This window comes from Fukomys damarensis, unplaced genomic scaffold, assembly GCF_012274545.1.
Source record: "Fukomys damarensis isolate Sample0158 unplaced genomic scaffold, DMR_v1.0_HiC HiC_scaffold_22, whole genome shotgun sequence".
Classification (NCBI taxonomy): Eukaryota; Metazoa; Chordata; class Mammalia; order Rodentia; family Bathyergidae; genus Fukomys; species Fukomys damarensis.
Window position 1 is genome coordinate 1190158 of NW_022900934.1, and position 15005 is coordinate 1205162.

Genomic DNA, 15005 nt, shown 5'->3' on the forward strand with positions numbered 1-15005 from the left:
AAAAAAAAAAAAAAAAAAAAATTTAAATTTGAATTTATGATCGTATGGGTTTGTTAGCTCGTTGACTTATTTCTTTGTCTAAAATATCTAATTTGTTGCAGTGAACATAGTTTATTGGCAAAAGTAAGCTGCCAAACTTACAGGAAGCTGTCTCACTGTTGCTTCTAAATATAAATGTCTACTCTTGCAATTCCCATTGTATGGAAAGAGATTAACATTTTTTTATTGTTTTGTTTTACAGTGCCTCAGAGACACGATCCCCCCCAGAAGGAGACACGACCCTTTTTTTGTCTCGCCTCAACACCATTTGGAAAGGATTTATTAACATGCAGAGTGTAGCCAAATTTGTCACTAAGGCGTATCCTGTCTCTGGGTGTTTCGATTATCTCAGTGAGGTTAGAACCATAGGGGTGCGTGTGCGTGTGGGTGTGCATCTGTGTGTGTCCTCAGAGTTTCTGTACAACAGTGAAGCACCTGACTCTTAGCTAGGTGTGTCCTGTTATGTTGGCACCTCTCAAGGTGAAGAAGTAACTGAGGTGAGGCAGGAGGTAAAGCAGTGTGGCAGGAATAGGGGCAGAAGTTTGAGGCTTTACCTAATGAGTGTGTGCTAAGCATCACCAGCTGTGTGTAATGTGCCTTAGAGTGGTTGGCATGTTTAACACCTTCACAGATCTTCTATTTTTCAAAAGGGGTATAAAGTGGCTCCATGTGATCTTAGCCAACAGTAGCTGCTCAGTCCACCTGACTAATGCTTGAATCATTACTGTGTATCCATAAAGTAGAACATAAAACCTTGAAGCAGTAGCTTCTGAATGTGATCCCATTGGGCACAGGTGGTTATCCTACCACCTTTGTGTTTGGAAACTCCTAATCCTCAATGATAATTAATTAACCAGTCAACATTTAATACAATTATACCCATTTCCCCTGAATTAGTTGTGATTTTCTTCAGATTTGGCTGGCTTTGTACCTTAAAATTTTCCTGTTATTCCCTCTGTAAATATCACAGTTTTCTGGTCATTCATTCCGAGTGCTTCCTGTGTAGGACTTGCCGGATACAATTCACATCGGTGGGAGGATTGCTCCGAAGACAGTGTGGGATTACGTCGGCAAGCTCAAGTCTTCCGTGTCCAAGGTATCTGCGGCTGTAGTGCCATGTCTGCTAGTGGCAGAGAGTGTTTCAATCTGTCTTTTTATAATCTGTCTTTTTAATGGGCTAACACTAAACTATCACCTTGTAACTTGGTACACACTTAGAATGTTTTATTTAATAGATATTCTACTTTAGGGTGAGTAATACTGTACAGTGATAGGAGTTTCCATTTCCTGTAATATGTGTACAGTTAGTAAGAAAGGCATGCACTGTGTCTCACTTTCTCATGACAGCAGAAAGAGAAGGGGGAGTGTGTGGGTGTGTGGATTGGCTGGTACCCTGATGGCTTGAGCCAGCTTTGGTTTTCTTGGAACCCAGAGAATAAGCCATGGCTATGGGTGACAAGTGTGTGGTTTTCTCCTGGGGAGCCTGTCATTTCCATCAGGCTCCCTGGAGGGACTGATGCTCCCACGTAGATCTACCCTCCCATAAGGAGATGCCCAGATACCTTTGCAGGTCCCGAGGCCCATTTGTCATAGTCTCTGTGTGGAGGTAAAGCTTGCTCTGCGTTGTACACTCCTGGCTGTCCCTGCTACAAGAGTCCTGTGAGATTGAGGTTGAGGGGCAGGAATTTAAAGAGCTCCTGGTGCTGCAAGTGAGTTCTCATTCATTCTGGCAGTCTGAAGCTTGAGGCTTTGTTTTCCCACCCTCAACCAGGGGACTGAGAAAATCACAGTCAGAATTGCTAAAGCCTCCCACTTTGCGTTCTGCATTTGAAATTTAGGCATAGCCTTTAATGGATGCTTGTACTGGGGCAGCCCTGGTGAAGGCTCTACCCTGTGCTCTGTCTTACAGGAGCTCTGTCTGATACGTTTTCACCCGGCGACAGAGGAGGAAGAGGTTGCCTACATTTCTCTCTACTCCTATTTTAGCAGCCGCGGCCGCTTTGGGGTTGTAGCTAATAACAACAGGCATGTCAAGGACCTCTACTTGATTCCACTGAGTGCTAAGGACCCTGTGCCATCTAAACTCTTGCCTTTTGAGGGACCAGGTAAGTGTCCACCTTCTGGGAGGTCATTAGGCACATCTGGTCCCTAATATCCTCCCCACTGACATAAAGTCCTGCTGAGATCTCACAAAGTAGACCTCCTGCCTCTGCCAAACCTGAACATCCAAGGAGGCAGAATTTGGAGCATGCAGGAAGCAATGTATAACAGGAGATCCCATCCTCTGTGATGTGGAGACATAGTTGTAGAAGTACAACAATCAGTGCAAATTTTGTTTCAGAAGTTTTAGGAAGAAGGGAAAAGCTGATTGCTCCCGTTGAGTCTCAGATCTGTGGTCCTTTCTCATCTCCAGCAGGTGAGAAGCAGCCTGGGGGAGAGGAACCGTGCTGCTCACCTGGCGACTGGCCCACCCTGCTGTCCAGGCGGCTCATTGGCTCCTGCCCAGCTGGGAGTGAGTGGGGCTCAGTGCATGCCTGCTTCCTGCTGCAGGTCCTCTCACAGGAATTGATTCCTGGGGACAGGAAACATAGTGATGTCAAAAAGCACTACTTTAAAGAATTATGTTGAAAGCCACAGCTAAAGTTTTCATAAGTTCTTGCATCTTTGGCACTTAGTGTTTGCTCTTTCTTTAGAAAGTAACATGTTTAAAGAGTTATTTGTTTACTTTTTGTTTTTTGGTACTGGGGATCAAACTTGGGACCTTGCACTTGCAAGGCAGGCAACAGAACTACTGAGCTAAATCCCTGGCCCAAAAGAGTTATTTGTGAATTAACCAAGAAAGAAATGTAGAATTCTCATTTGAGGTGATTCCAAGATAGTTCTGTTGTGCAGCTCTTCACAACCCCCGTGGAGGACGTTGATGTGACTCCAGTAGGGAATTGGAGCTTGGTGCCTGAATGTGTGTCTGCTGGGCCATGGCGTCCTCAGAGAATTGGTCTTCCCGCAGAGCTGGTGTGTCTTTCATATGCTGAGTGCACTTTGAAGTGCTCTACGGTAGTGACATCTACTAAACGCCGGGAGTGTTCAGGTGCAGCATAGACCTGGCACTTTGGTGCCTTGATTCGTAACACCAAGCCTCAGCAAAAGCTCCTGCTGAAGCCACGTAGAGAAAGCTGTCAGAACCCCACATGCCACTGATGCTTCCCCTAAGCAAGCTATCATCCTGTGGGAGTGAGAACTCGTCACCCCAGTCACAGGCCTGGACCTAACTGGAGCTGTCATTACTGCCAGTCCTGGGCTCACCTGGGCCCTGCTCTTCGGAGTTACGTGCCCCAGAGGTGTTGGTTGGTGTCCATAGTTGTAAGGTTAAATATTCAGTGACACAACAAATTATGTTATTTTAATACCAACATAAGCACATTTTGGAAGTGCTTCGGGATGCCCTTTCAAATCTAACCTGGATATAAAGATGCTACCTGATGGGTCCCTGGAAGTGTGTGTTGGCAGCCATAGGAAGAGTGCTGCCCAGAATCTGCGTGACCAGGGGCAGGAGAGGTGCAGTGGCCTGCAGGTGAAGATGCGGAGCAGACCCACATACACTGAGGAGCGTCTGGTCAGTTGTAAGTGAGTAAGCAAGTGTCACATACGGTTCCCCATAACAGAGACTCCATACGTGCCGTAATAAGCACCTCTCTTTTGGGTGGAAAGAGCACTTTTTCTTAGGAAACTATGAGTTAGATCCTGAGCCTCCCTATGCTAAAGATTAAAGCAGCATTTTCATCCTTGTTTAAGCTCCTCAGTTTGCAGTCTCCAGCCAGAGGAGAAACGGTTGCCAAGGGCGTTGCGAATGCCTGGAGTGGGTGCAGTTGTGGCCACTCATTGGCTCCTGTCAAGCACAATTGAAAGAGGCTCTCAGTAGAGGACAGTGAAAAGGTAGGAGGCCACCAGAGGAGTAGCGCCTCCATCGTGAAACTGTCCATCACGCAAGTGCTGTGCTGCTGCACAGCCAGTGGGCACAGGGAAAGAGCCACGGTGCTCTTGAGGTGGTTGGGGTTAGGTGGGGCAGGGTTTACCGCATCCACTAAGTGTGATTGGTGCCAATCACCCAGATTCACACTTAGTGACAACCAGTAGGTGTCACACTCACCACCACAGCACCTCTTGAAACCGTGACCCTACCTGAAGGGGACACTAAAAGGACAGATTTCCATCTACAATAAACAGCAATTTTGTTTTATTAAAATAGGAAGGAGGAATTTTAGAAAGGTAATGACATATTGCCACAAACTTGGAAAGATTTTTTTTTCAACTTGAGGACTTCACTGTTATTATTTTATTCTTTATTATTATTATTATTATTCTTTCTGCACCACTGTGGACATGAAAATGTGTGTGTAGTATTTACACACAGGCGGTAGGTGAACTTAAGGCTGGGATACCCTACACATGGATGACTTGGTGTTTTCTAGATAATAGTGTGTGTGTACTCATTTGTGTGTTTGTGTATGTGTGTGTGTATCTGAGCTGGAGCCTTTCTCCCAACTCAGTGTCTTGTCCTCTTAGAGTCTAGTCTCAGCAGAATACTTTGGATAGCTCAGGCCCTGTCAGAAGGTGGTGGCCATGTCCCCTCTGCATTCCCTTGGTGCTAAGCAACTGCCACATGGCAAGCCAGGGTCTTTGCACTGCCCATGGTGTCACTTGCTCCCAGTGTACTCTTAGAAGCAGAAGGACTGGGCTATGCACAGTTCCCATCCACCTAAAGCTTTGCCCTCAATGCTAAGGTTGCTGCCCTCTCTGTTCTGTGAGGTGTAAGAAGCACAAGTCTAAAGGCCATGTAGCATGCCAGGCTGGAGCCTGCAGTTTGTGGCAGGGACTGGTGTGAGTCAGTCCAGTGGAGAGCATACTCAAAAGGCCATGATGTGGGTAGAGAGGTCGCCCACACTCATCTATGTGCTTCAGGGCCAAAACAGGTTCTGACGGCACAGGATCCTCACAAGCTTCATTGTTTACATTGGAGAAGTCAACCAAGACCCCGCAGGTGCCCAGGCAGTGTCCTCGGGGAATAACCAAGTTGGCCTGCCCATTGGCTCACACTTGATTCTCACACTGTCACAATCATGGCTGTGTAGATCTGCTCCCACATAGGGCTCATAAGCCACACATTCACAGACGGTTCACACATGGTTCAGAGCAGATCCAGAGCCTGCAGAGTGCCTCTTGAAATCTTTGTCTCTGGATTTCAGCGATCTCGCCACAAAAATGGGGTGATCTTGTTCTGTGAGACAGTGACAACTTTAGTTAAATGTCATCATCATTTCAGAAGACAGCAGGAAAGCCTGGGTCCCTGTTGTCCAGATGTGGGTCCTCTCCACTTAGACCTCAGTAGAGCTGGACTTCAGAGCCAATGACAGGGTCTGTGCGGCCCAGACAGCGCTGAGCCTGAAGCTGAGATGCCCTCCTGGCACTCACCAGGGCCCATGTGGCCTACTTTGAGAGAACCAGTGGGACTTGGTCTTGATATGCGCACCTGCTGAGCTGCCCAGGTTACAAGTAGAAGTGCAGTCTCCCTGCTACACACCACCCTCCTTGGGCACTCTTAAGAGAAAGAGCCCTGATCTCTGACTTTCTTCAAGAATGCACCCTTGGAAAAGTGTCAGAGTCTCTAGTGCCTTTTTGTGTTCACTTTTTAACTGCTTCTTAATTAGCTGGAAAGTACTGAGTCTTCACATATTGACAGGTAAGCACTTCTTCGTTTTTCATGTGTTTGTATCAGTAGTTTTGCCCAGAAATTGTAATCAAAGACAGAATATAGTATTGAATGAAATGTACTAATTACTCACTCTAAATAAAAATGTTACATGGAAACTGGTCACCGTTTGTTTGACTTGCACCACTCCGTAGTCCCTGGCCACCTGACATAGGTTTACCTTTGCTTTTTGGAAGCCAGGGTGACTGCTTCTGGTAGTACAGAGGGATGTGGGCTGGCCTGCTGCAGGCGTCTCCTGCACTGGGCACCTGGAAGGACATTGCCCTTCTACCTGAAACACACTGGGCCGGTGGCTTTTCACAAGCCTTAGGGATTCAAAATGGAAAAGAGGGAGGGTTCTGGGGTGTGCCTGGTGTGTGCCTGGTACCCTGGAGAAAGTAGTGCCCCTCCCCCGTGTTCACCAAATCTCTGTCCAAGTCATATTTATTGTTTATTAACATCCACATAGTTTCTATTCCAGCAAGTATAAATGTTTTCTTTTGGTAACCCTTAAGAGGGTTACCATCTTAATGAATAGTTCTGTGTGATACATGGGGATTCACACAGTGCCACTGCCCGGTGTCTGTAGAAACTGGACCTTCTTTTCTGGCCACATCATGCCCTCAGTTTATTGCTGACTTATCTAGATATAGGTCCTAGTTTGGGTCCTGTCCCAGGAGATTAATTGGCACACACCTTTCCAGTTACACCACTTGTCCCTGGTTTCTCTGTTCCTTGTTTGTTTAGTCTAAGACCTCTGGGACTAGACCCTTACACCCTGCAAACTCAAGGGTGATGTGTGATGCTTAATGGGCTCATTTGCATACATATGCTACACTATGTATGCTACATTCTGAAGGAAAACGGGTCCTTAGTGCATCTGTATCCCCTGTGGAAATGGAGGAGGGTACATGTTAACTGCAGATGCTACTTCGGTATCACAACACCTAGTTGCTTCTTTTTACCTACTGTGTTACTTGAAAACTTCACAACAGCCCTCAAGAGGAAAGTCAGTAAGAGTGCTGTGGCCAGTGTTGGTCCTTGGTGCCTGTATCCCACACTCCCATTCTCCACTGCAGCTGGTGAGGCCACTATTTCTCAGGATACACTGCTTGCTTTTGGAGTTGGCTCTCTTCCTGTGGCAGCTGTCTAAGTGGGGCAAGCCAGTAAAATGAGCCCTGAAAACCATGGGCCTCTACTGCCCTCTCCCAGGTATAGGGCACAGCTGGACAGACAGGTGACCTTCTGACCTGGTTTGACATTTTCCTGCCTGACCCTTTTCTTAAGGCAGTGTGAAACATCTTTAAATTTGAGACATATACTTCCTTCTCTCCCTGAAGATGCTACCAAGATTATCAATATTTCTTAAATAGAGGGTGCTTGCTTATTTCAGAGATTGCTGCATCAGCCCACAGTGGCATCAATACCTGAGTCAAGTGGTGAGAGTGTCCTTCAAAATTGGGGTGTCTGTCATGGGACAGCTTAGTTTGAATTCAGAATCTTGGGGAAGGTTAGTGGGAAATTCAAGGCACACTGGCCTATCTAAGCTTGATAGCCACACTGTGGATAGGATGGTCAAGAGGTGACAGCATTTCAGAAGACTGGCTGCTGGTTGGTACCAAACTCCAGACATCTACATTGCCCAATACCAGTATAAGTGTGAAGTAATGTAACAGTCGTCCTACTATGAGGGCCATGACAACAGGTCAGGGTCTAGAGAATTTTCCTGGCCTAGGACTCTGTAGTTCGTCCAAGAAACAAACTGTGGTTATAGAGGAGCACTCCACAAGGGCAGAGCCCACTCGGTCTCAGAGCGGGGACTTGATTTGTACCCGAAGCTCTGATAAAAGCCTTTGAGTGGAGCTTGTCAAGTAGTGAGGCAGCACACTCCATCAGAGCAAATGTCTGGCACTAATCTGTCCTGGGCTTCCTGGGGCCTGAGCCTCCACCTCTTGCTGTCTATTGTTCCTCCCCTACTGCCTCAGCCTGCAGAACCTGTCGGTCTTCCATTCCTGCTGTCAGATTCTACAGAGCTGGCTTCCCTTAGAATCTCATCTTGAGGCCCTACATTTTTTTTTTAATTTTAAATTGAATTTATTGGTACGTTCTAGGTAGACAGTACAGTTACATTCATTATTGGGATCTTGTACCTTTACACGACAGGTCTCGGTTCTCATTTTTTCCCCTTGTCCCCACCCTCCCTTCACCCCTTCCTCCCCTCCCCACCTTCAAATACTTTAATTCCATATTTACACTTTCTCATATTTTTTTCCTTTTCCTTTATTCCCCTTTCCCTACACCTTTGGTCCTTTTCTTCCTATTTCACATTGCTAATTGTCCCGTTAGGATCTTGAGTACTATTTTAGTTTTTCACACCAGAGAAACTATTTGGTATTTGCATATGTGTGACTTATTTATTTTACTTAGGAGTATATCCTCAAAATGTGCCCATTTACCTATGAATGAATCTACTTTCTCATTTGAGGCCCTAAATTTTAATTGTTCAGCACTCCACCTCCTCTGCAAGCCCTGTGGTCAATTTAAACCTTTGTTCCAGAAAGACCATAATGGCCCATTTAACAACTGAACATACCCCAGAACTATAGAATTGAAGAAAGCAGTAAGTAAGTAGCTGTTAGTGAAAGATAGTGTTTTAAGTTAAAATACCCTCCATTCATGGTTGTTAGAAAATAAACTTGATATTTCGCATTTGCTGTGTGAAAAAATCTGGATGTGATGTTTAGTGTGGTGTGCCTATCCGAGTTCTGTGGCACCTCTGTCAGCTTTTCCTCAGATGCACTATGCCATTTTTCAAGTGAAAGGACCCTGGGAAGGTCCTTGCTTATGTGAGAAGGCCTCATCTCAGTTCTTGCACTCCAGCCCAGGAAGGAACAGGCCCTTGGGAGACCTTGAAGGAGGCTGAGCAAGCTGCTGGGTGCACACGGGTGGGGGCAGGTCCATCTGGCAGCCTGGATTTCCTCTGAAGGGGTGAGAGAGGATGGACCCCATTGTGTGCTCATGAGTATCTTCCTGGGATTAGGAAGATTGGACACACAGTTACAACTACATAATAGTATCCAAGGACGGCTATTTGAAATGATTAAAAATCACAAAAGGAAGAAAATCCTTAGTATTGGTTTTTTTGTTATTTTTTTTGTTTGTTTGTTTTGAGACAGGATCTTGTTATGTATGCCAGCCTGACCTCCTGCCTCAGCCTCTGAGTGCTGGGATTACAGGCTTGTGCTACCATGATCGACTTTTAGTGTTGGTTTTAATTATAAAGAAAAAATACTATGAATACTTCTATCGTGGTAGTGTTCAATTACCTGAACGTTGAATTGTAGATGTGCTCATGTTATTGAAACACATTCTGTCCCTTCTGTATTTTCCCTATATTTGTTTTTGATGACTTGGATATTTCGTCCCTCTTTTGGTATTGGTTTATTTATGAGTATGGGATGGATCATTACGGCAAGATGAATACTGCTGATCTACGTTACTGTGACCTAGAATGTTTGGAGTAGTCCTATTTCAAGTACTAAGTACCTTTACTAAACTGCTCTGGACGTCCCCATGTTTACTCCCTGCCACCAATTCTGATGTCTTGGTGTTTCAAGTAAGCCTAGTTCTCTGTATTTAGGAAGATTTGGGCATCGGGTAGTTCTTTGTAAGTCAGTGCTCACTGAATTTTGTTCTTAACCTAAATTAGCCATTTCAGACAGCTTCATTTTTGCCATTAATTATAATTCTTTTTTTTTTCTGAACAGCTTTTACTTAGTAGTGTCTTTAGCTCTGCTTGTGTGTTGTGAGTAATGAATTAAAGACAAAAGTGGTTGTTTACCACCTGGTACCTACCAAGGGGCAAATAAAGAGTCCTGGTCAACTTTTGTTTAAAATGTCCCAGTACAGGCCGGGCGTGGTAGCGCATGCCTGTAATCCCAGCACTCGGGAGGCTGAGGCAGGAGGATCACTGAGTTCGAGACCAGCCTGGACTACATAGTTCCAGGTCGGTCTCAACTAGATAGTGAGACCCTGTCTCAAAAAAAAAAAAGAAAGTCCCAGTACAGGGCTGGGGGTGTAGCTGAGTGGAACAGTGTTTGCCTTGTACATGGGAGGTTCTGGGTTCAATTCTCAGTACTGCAAGAAATAAAATTAAAACTCCTAGTCATCCTTGTAATCTCTGTAAACAGTGACCGTGTTTGCACATGGGCTTCCCTGTCCTTTGAACTACTGTATTAGAATTATACACTTAAAAATATGGAACGTAATCCCTGATGATGGGATGAATTTACTCAAGAATTATGTCCTTGTGATAAGGGGGTGCATCTTGCCTGCTCTCAGGACCAGGCAGATGTGCAGGTAGGTTCAGGACTGCAGTCACTGGGTCTTCTCAATCATGATTTTATTTTGCCCCAGAATCTCTTCATCTATCATTCCCCATGAGACCCTTTTATAAAATTTATGTGTGAAGGATGAAAATTGAATTTAGATTCTAAAACTTTACAAATATTTTGTTTTTTAGGGCTTGAGTCACCACGTCCAAATATAATCCTTGGGTTAGTGATCTGTCAAAAAATAAAACGGCCTTCAAATGCTGGAGACGTGGAAAAGACAGAGGAGAAGCGGGCCCGACTTCAACAGGAAGAAACGGATGTTCCAGGCTATCCCAAAGTCACGGCAGCCTCACAGTCCGAGAGGAAGCCCTCCAAGTGCCAGCTGTACTCTGCAGACATAGCTGTGGGCACCACACCCCCCGGGTCTCCTCCACCCCCACCCCCTCTGCCCGAGCCCCCAGTGTTGAAGGCATTGTCCTCACTCACACCAGTGACCACCAGCAGTGTTGCTGTGCCTACCTCAACAGCAGCAGTTAGCACAGCAGCTCCAGCTTCTGTTTCACCCGTCACTTCGTCAGCCTCCAAAACAGCCACCCCATTGGAACACATTTTGCAGACTCTCTTTGGAAAGAAGAAGGCATTTGAACCCCGTGCCAAAGACTCTGCTGGACCACCTTTGGCCTCACAGCAGGATTACAAAATCAAGGGTGAGGAAGGCGTGTCAGCTGCTCCTTTATTAGATCCCATTGTTCAGCAGTTTGGTCAGCTCTCAAAAGATAAGGCTCTGGAAGAAGAGGAAGACGACAGGCCCTATGACCCTGAAGAAGAATACGACCCAGAGAGAGCCTTTGACGCGCCACTTCCTGAGACAGGGATGTGTCATGATGGGGAAAAGGCTCCAGACGTGGCCGAAAGGGAAGAGGTGGCCTACGACCCTGAAGATGAGACGATTTTAGAGGAAGCCAAGGTGACCATTGATGACCTGCCCAACAGGATGTGTGCAGACATGAGGAGCAGCTCCGCGGAGAGGCCTACAGAGTATACCACTGATGTCTCCACTCCCTCTTTGGTTGAGCAGCAGAAAATGCTGGAGGAACTAAACAAACAAATTGAGGAACAGAAGAGGCAGCTCGAGGAACAAGAAGAAGCTCTTAGGCAGCAGAGAGCTGCTGTGGGAGTTTCCATGGCACACTTCTCCGTGTCAGACGCATTGATGTCACCACCTCCGAAGTCGTCACTGGCCAAGGCAGAACTTTTCCCCCAGGAGCAGCAGGTCCCAGACCAGAATCAGGGAGTCCCAGGGACAAGCCAAAGCTCAGACTCAAGGCAGAATAGAGACCCCAGGCAGGCCAGACGCCTAGCAGAGAGCGGTGAGAATGAGCCACTCTCTAGGACTCCAGCAGGCAGTGTTACAGGAGTACAGGGTCCCCTGCCTTCAAGGGAGGCTCCTTGTGGGGCCACAGCAGTCCAGGTGCCTATAGCAGCCCAGGAATCAAAGCAGTTGGGGACGGCTCCTTGGGGTGCAGGTGAAAAGACTGCCCTGATGTCCAAGCAGGATAGCCAGGGATGTGAGCACCCTGGAAACCCTGTTCCACAGCCTCTGGAGAACATCCATCCCCCAGCAGCTGGAGACAGCACAGCCAGACCCGCCCGGAGAGTGCTGCTGCCTACGCCTCCAAGCACTGCCTTTCAGCCTGGCTTCACTCTGCAGAATGATGTACAGAATTTTAATCCTGCTGGAGGAAGAGAGCCTTTCTCAGGTCTGGTATTTACATCTCAGGAAAAATCTCTTTGCCCGTCTCTGTATGAGGACCCAAGAAACACTCAATGTGCTGGAAAGAATGACAGCCCAGCCATTGATACAGAGGGTGACAGAGAGCCACTGTCCAGGCCTGGTGAAGGCACAGCCCTGTACTCCCAGGCTGGACAAAAGGGAGGCCTTCAGCCCCAGTTTCCAGGACAGCGTGAATCCGTTCCTCACTCTTTTGGGATGTCTGGATTTCATGGCCCAAATTTCCCAGGACCCAGGGGACCAGTCCCTCATTTTCCAGAAGATAATGTGGTTCCTAACAGTGATGGGCCAAGAGCACCTCCACCTGTGAGATTTGGGGCCCAGAAGGCACCCATCCCTTCCTTATTCTTGGGGCAACATGGGCCACCTTATGGAGACAGTAGGGGTCCCTCAGCCTCTTACCTTGGGCCGAGAGGAGGAGCACCAGCCCAATTTGAAGAACACAAAGATCCCCATGGAGAGAAGAGGGAATTCCAGGACACCCTGTACAGTGAGATGACGGGTGCCTCTGCCCAGTGTGAAGGACCAGAGCAGACTCAGTTCATGGGAAACAGGGGCACTGCACCTTTCCAATTTGGAGGCCAAAGACGGCCTCTCCTGACTCAGCTGAAAGGTTCCCGAGGAGGACCCCCACCTGCCCAGTTTGGCAGCCAGAGAGGACCGCCCCCTGGCCATTTCATAGGCCCCCGAGGGCCCCATCCTAGTCAGTTCGAAAGTACCCGGGGGCCCCATCCCAATCAGTTTGAAGGACCCAGAGGCCAAGCCCCAGGTTTCATGCCAGGTCCCCGGGGCCTTCAGCCTCAGCAGTTTGAAGAGCAGAGGGTAAACTCACCACCTAGGTTTGCAGGTCAGAGGACACCAGCACCTATGCCATTTGGGGGACCAAGGGTCTCTGCACCCTTTTCTGAAAAAAATGAGCAGACACCTCCCGGATTTCACTTTCCAGGCCCATCACCGCAAGCAATGAAGCCATCCCCTAGACCCCTCCTGGAGCTTCCAAGCCACCCCCCACAGCACAGGAAGGACCGATGGGATGAAGCTGGCCCAGCGACAGCCCTGCCTTCTGGTACTTCATCTGGACAGGGCCCTGAGGCTGATGGACAGTGGGCTGTGGGTGCAGACTTCCGAGAGGGCAAAGGCCATGAGTACAGGAATCAGACTTTTGAAGGGAGGCAGAGAGAACGGTTTGAAGCCGGGCCCAAAGAAAAGTCACTGGAGGAGCCAGAAGCCCAAGGGCCAGAAAGTCGGCAGGGCCGGACGTTTGAGGACAGGAGGAGAGATCGAGACCGCGGCAGGAACTGGAGTCGAGAGAGAGACTGGGAGAGGAGCCGAGACTGGGAAAGACACAGAGACAAAGACTGCAGCCGGGAGTGGGACAAAAGCAACGAGAGGAACACAAGCAGGGACAGAGAGCGGCCGGCGGACCGCGCCAAGGAGTGGGACCGGAGTCGGGAGAGAAGCAGAAATCGGGACCGAGACAGAAGGCGAGACCGGGACAGGTCCCGGAGCCGAGACCGAGACCGCGAGAGGGCCCGGGACAGAGAGCGAGGCCGAGATCGTAAGGACCGCAGCAAGAGCAAAGAGAGCACCCGGGACTTGAAGCTGGAGGCCACCAGGGCCTCCGATGCGGGCAGCACTTCTGCTCAGGCCTAGCCGCCACCGTGCCGGGGTGTGGCCAGACGTGCGGGGAGAGGCTTTACGTGGGCCGGTCTCATGGAGACTCAGCCTGCAGAAATCCTTTTAAAAGCCAGGTTCTTAAAACATTGTGCAAAGACTTTTTGAAATAGCCCTGATGAACTTAGATGCCGAAAAGAATATTCTGGACTTAAAATTACTGTAATTTTGTATATACTGGTTTCTTACAAAATTTCACATCTTTATCTTATGCTTTTTTAAAAAAAACAACTTCAGAACTTAGTATTTCCATTTAAAAATTACAGAAATGGGAAAATATCTACAAAAGCATATTGCTTTTTCAGATTATAGTTATCTTTTCCAATAACTTGACTGTTGTAAGTTTTAAGGGAATTTCAGTGGACTTCGAGCCATGCCTTCGCTAGCACCTCTTCTGTTTCCGTGTTTCTGACGCTGTTCCCCAGGGCTGGCCTGGGACAGTGAAGCCACCTGGCCAGTGTCACTGGGTAGGTGAGCTCAGGTCCCTGCCGCAGCTGCGGGAGGAGGCCTTAGTAACTTCTCTGCAGTGTCTGTCGAGAAACCCAAAAGTTATAAATTCACCTTTGCTTCGTTGTGAAGAAATTTGATTTACAAATTTCAATCCAGAGACAAAAATATTTTTCTTAGTTTTGAATTTTTTCAGAATTCAAAGCAACGTCTATCCTAGTAGATATTGTTGCATTTGAAATAATTTATTGAAACAGGTTTCAATTTTACCAGCTTATAGAGGACGAGACAAGTGTACTTTGGTGGGGGCATCCTCTTTGGTGTGCACCATCAGAAACGGTGTCAGGTTCTGCTGGTGAGCAGCTCTGCCGCTCCTGAACGCACACCCACACTTGCTGCCCTGCAGGTGTTATAGCTTGAGTTTGCCACTGGAATGGTCATATTTGTACAGAATCTGAGAGGGACAAGAGATGTATTATTAATTCAAAACAAAATACGTTCTCACTACAGTAGTGTTCTGCTTCCTGTCACATGTTTTCAGGTACTTCTGATATGGACTAGAGAAAGCCTGGTTAACTTATTTGACTGTACAAACATGCTTTGATAATTCTTTTTATATTTTCATAAACTTTGCAGATACAAAATTAGTTTCATTTGTTCTTTGGAGTCTTATTCCATTGTACATCACTACAGATTTTTCACTTTATAGCACAGATTTCTAAGTTGAAAAAACCTTGAGAATTTAGAAATTTGGGGTGTTTGGTATTAGAAATCAAGCACCAGTAAGTTAAATTACAATAAAGTCGGGTCACGTTCCAACATCTAACATGATGGGAAAGTTTTTTTTTTTTTTTTTAACATTATAAGGCAAACTTTTCTAATTTAAGTACACAAATGTAAAAATTGTGTTTCTTTAGGTTTACTTGATAGGAATTTCTGTAAATTGTTATTTTGTATTGCAGAGTGTTATATC

The 15005-nt window shown here is 47.0% G+C and overlaps 1 protein-coding gene across 1 annotated transcript in view; it reads left to right on the plus strand.

Annotated features, from left to right (window-relative positions):
• Dido1 (death inducer-obliterator 1) overlaps window positions 1-15005 on the plus strand; it is a 46083-nt gene extending 31078 nt beyond the window's left edge. The window contains exons 14-17 of the mRNA XM_033767117.1: window positions 242-395; window positions 1046-1135; window positions 1949-2144; window positions 10308-15005. Coding sequence (XP_033623008.1) covers window positions 242-395; window positions 1046-1135; window positions 1949-2144; window positions 10308-13564 — 3697 coding nt within the window. The 3' untranslated portion in view covers window positions 13565-15005. The remainder of the gene's footprint in view (window positions 1-241; window positions 396-1045; window positions 1136-1948; window positions 2145-10307) is intronic.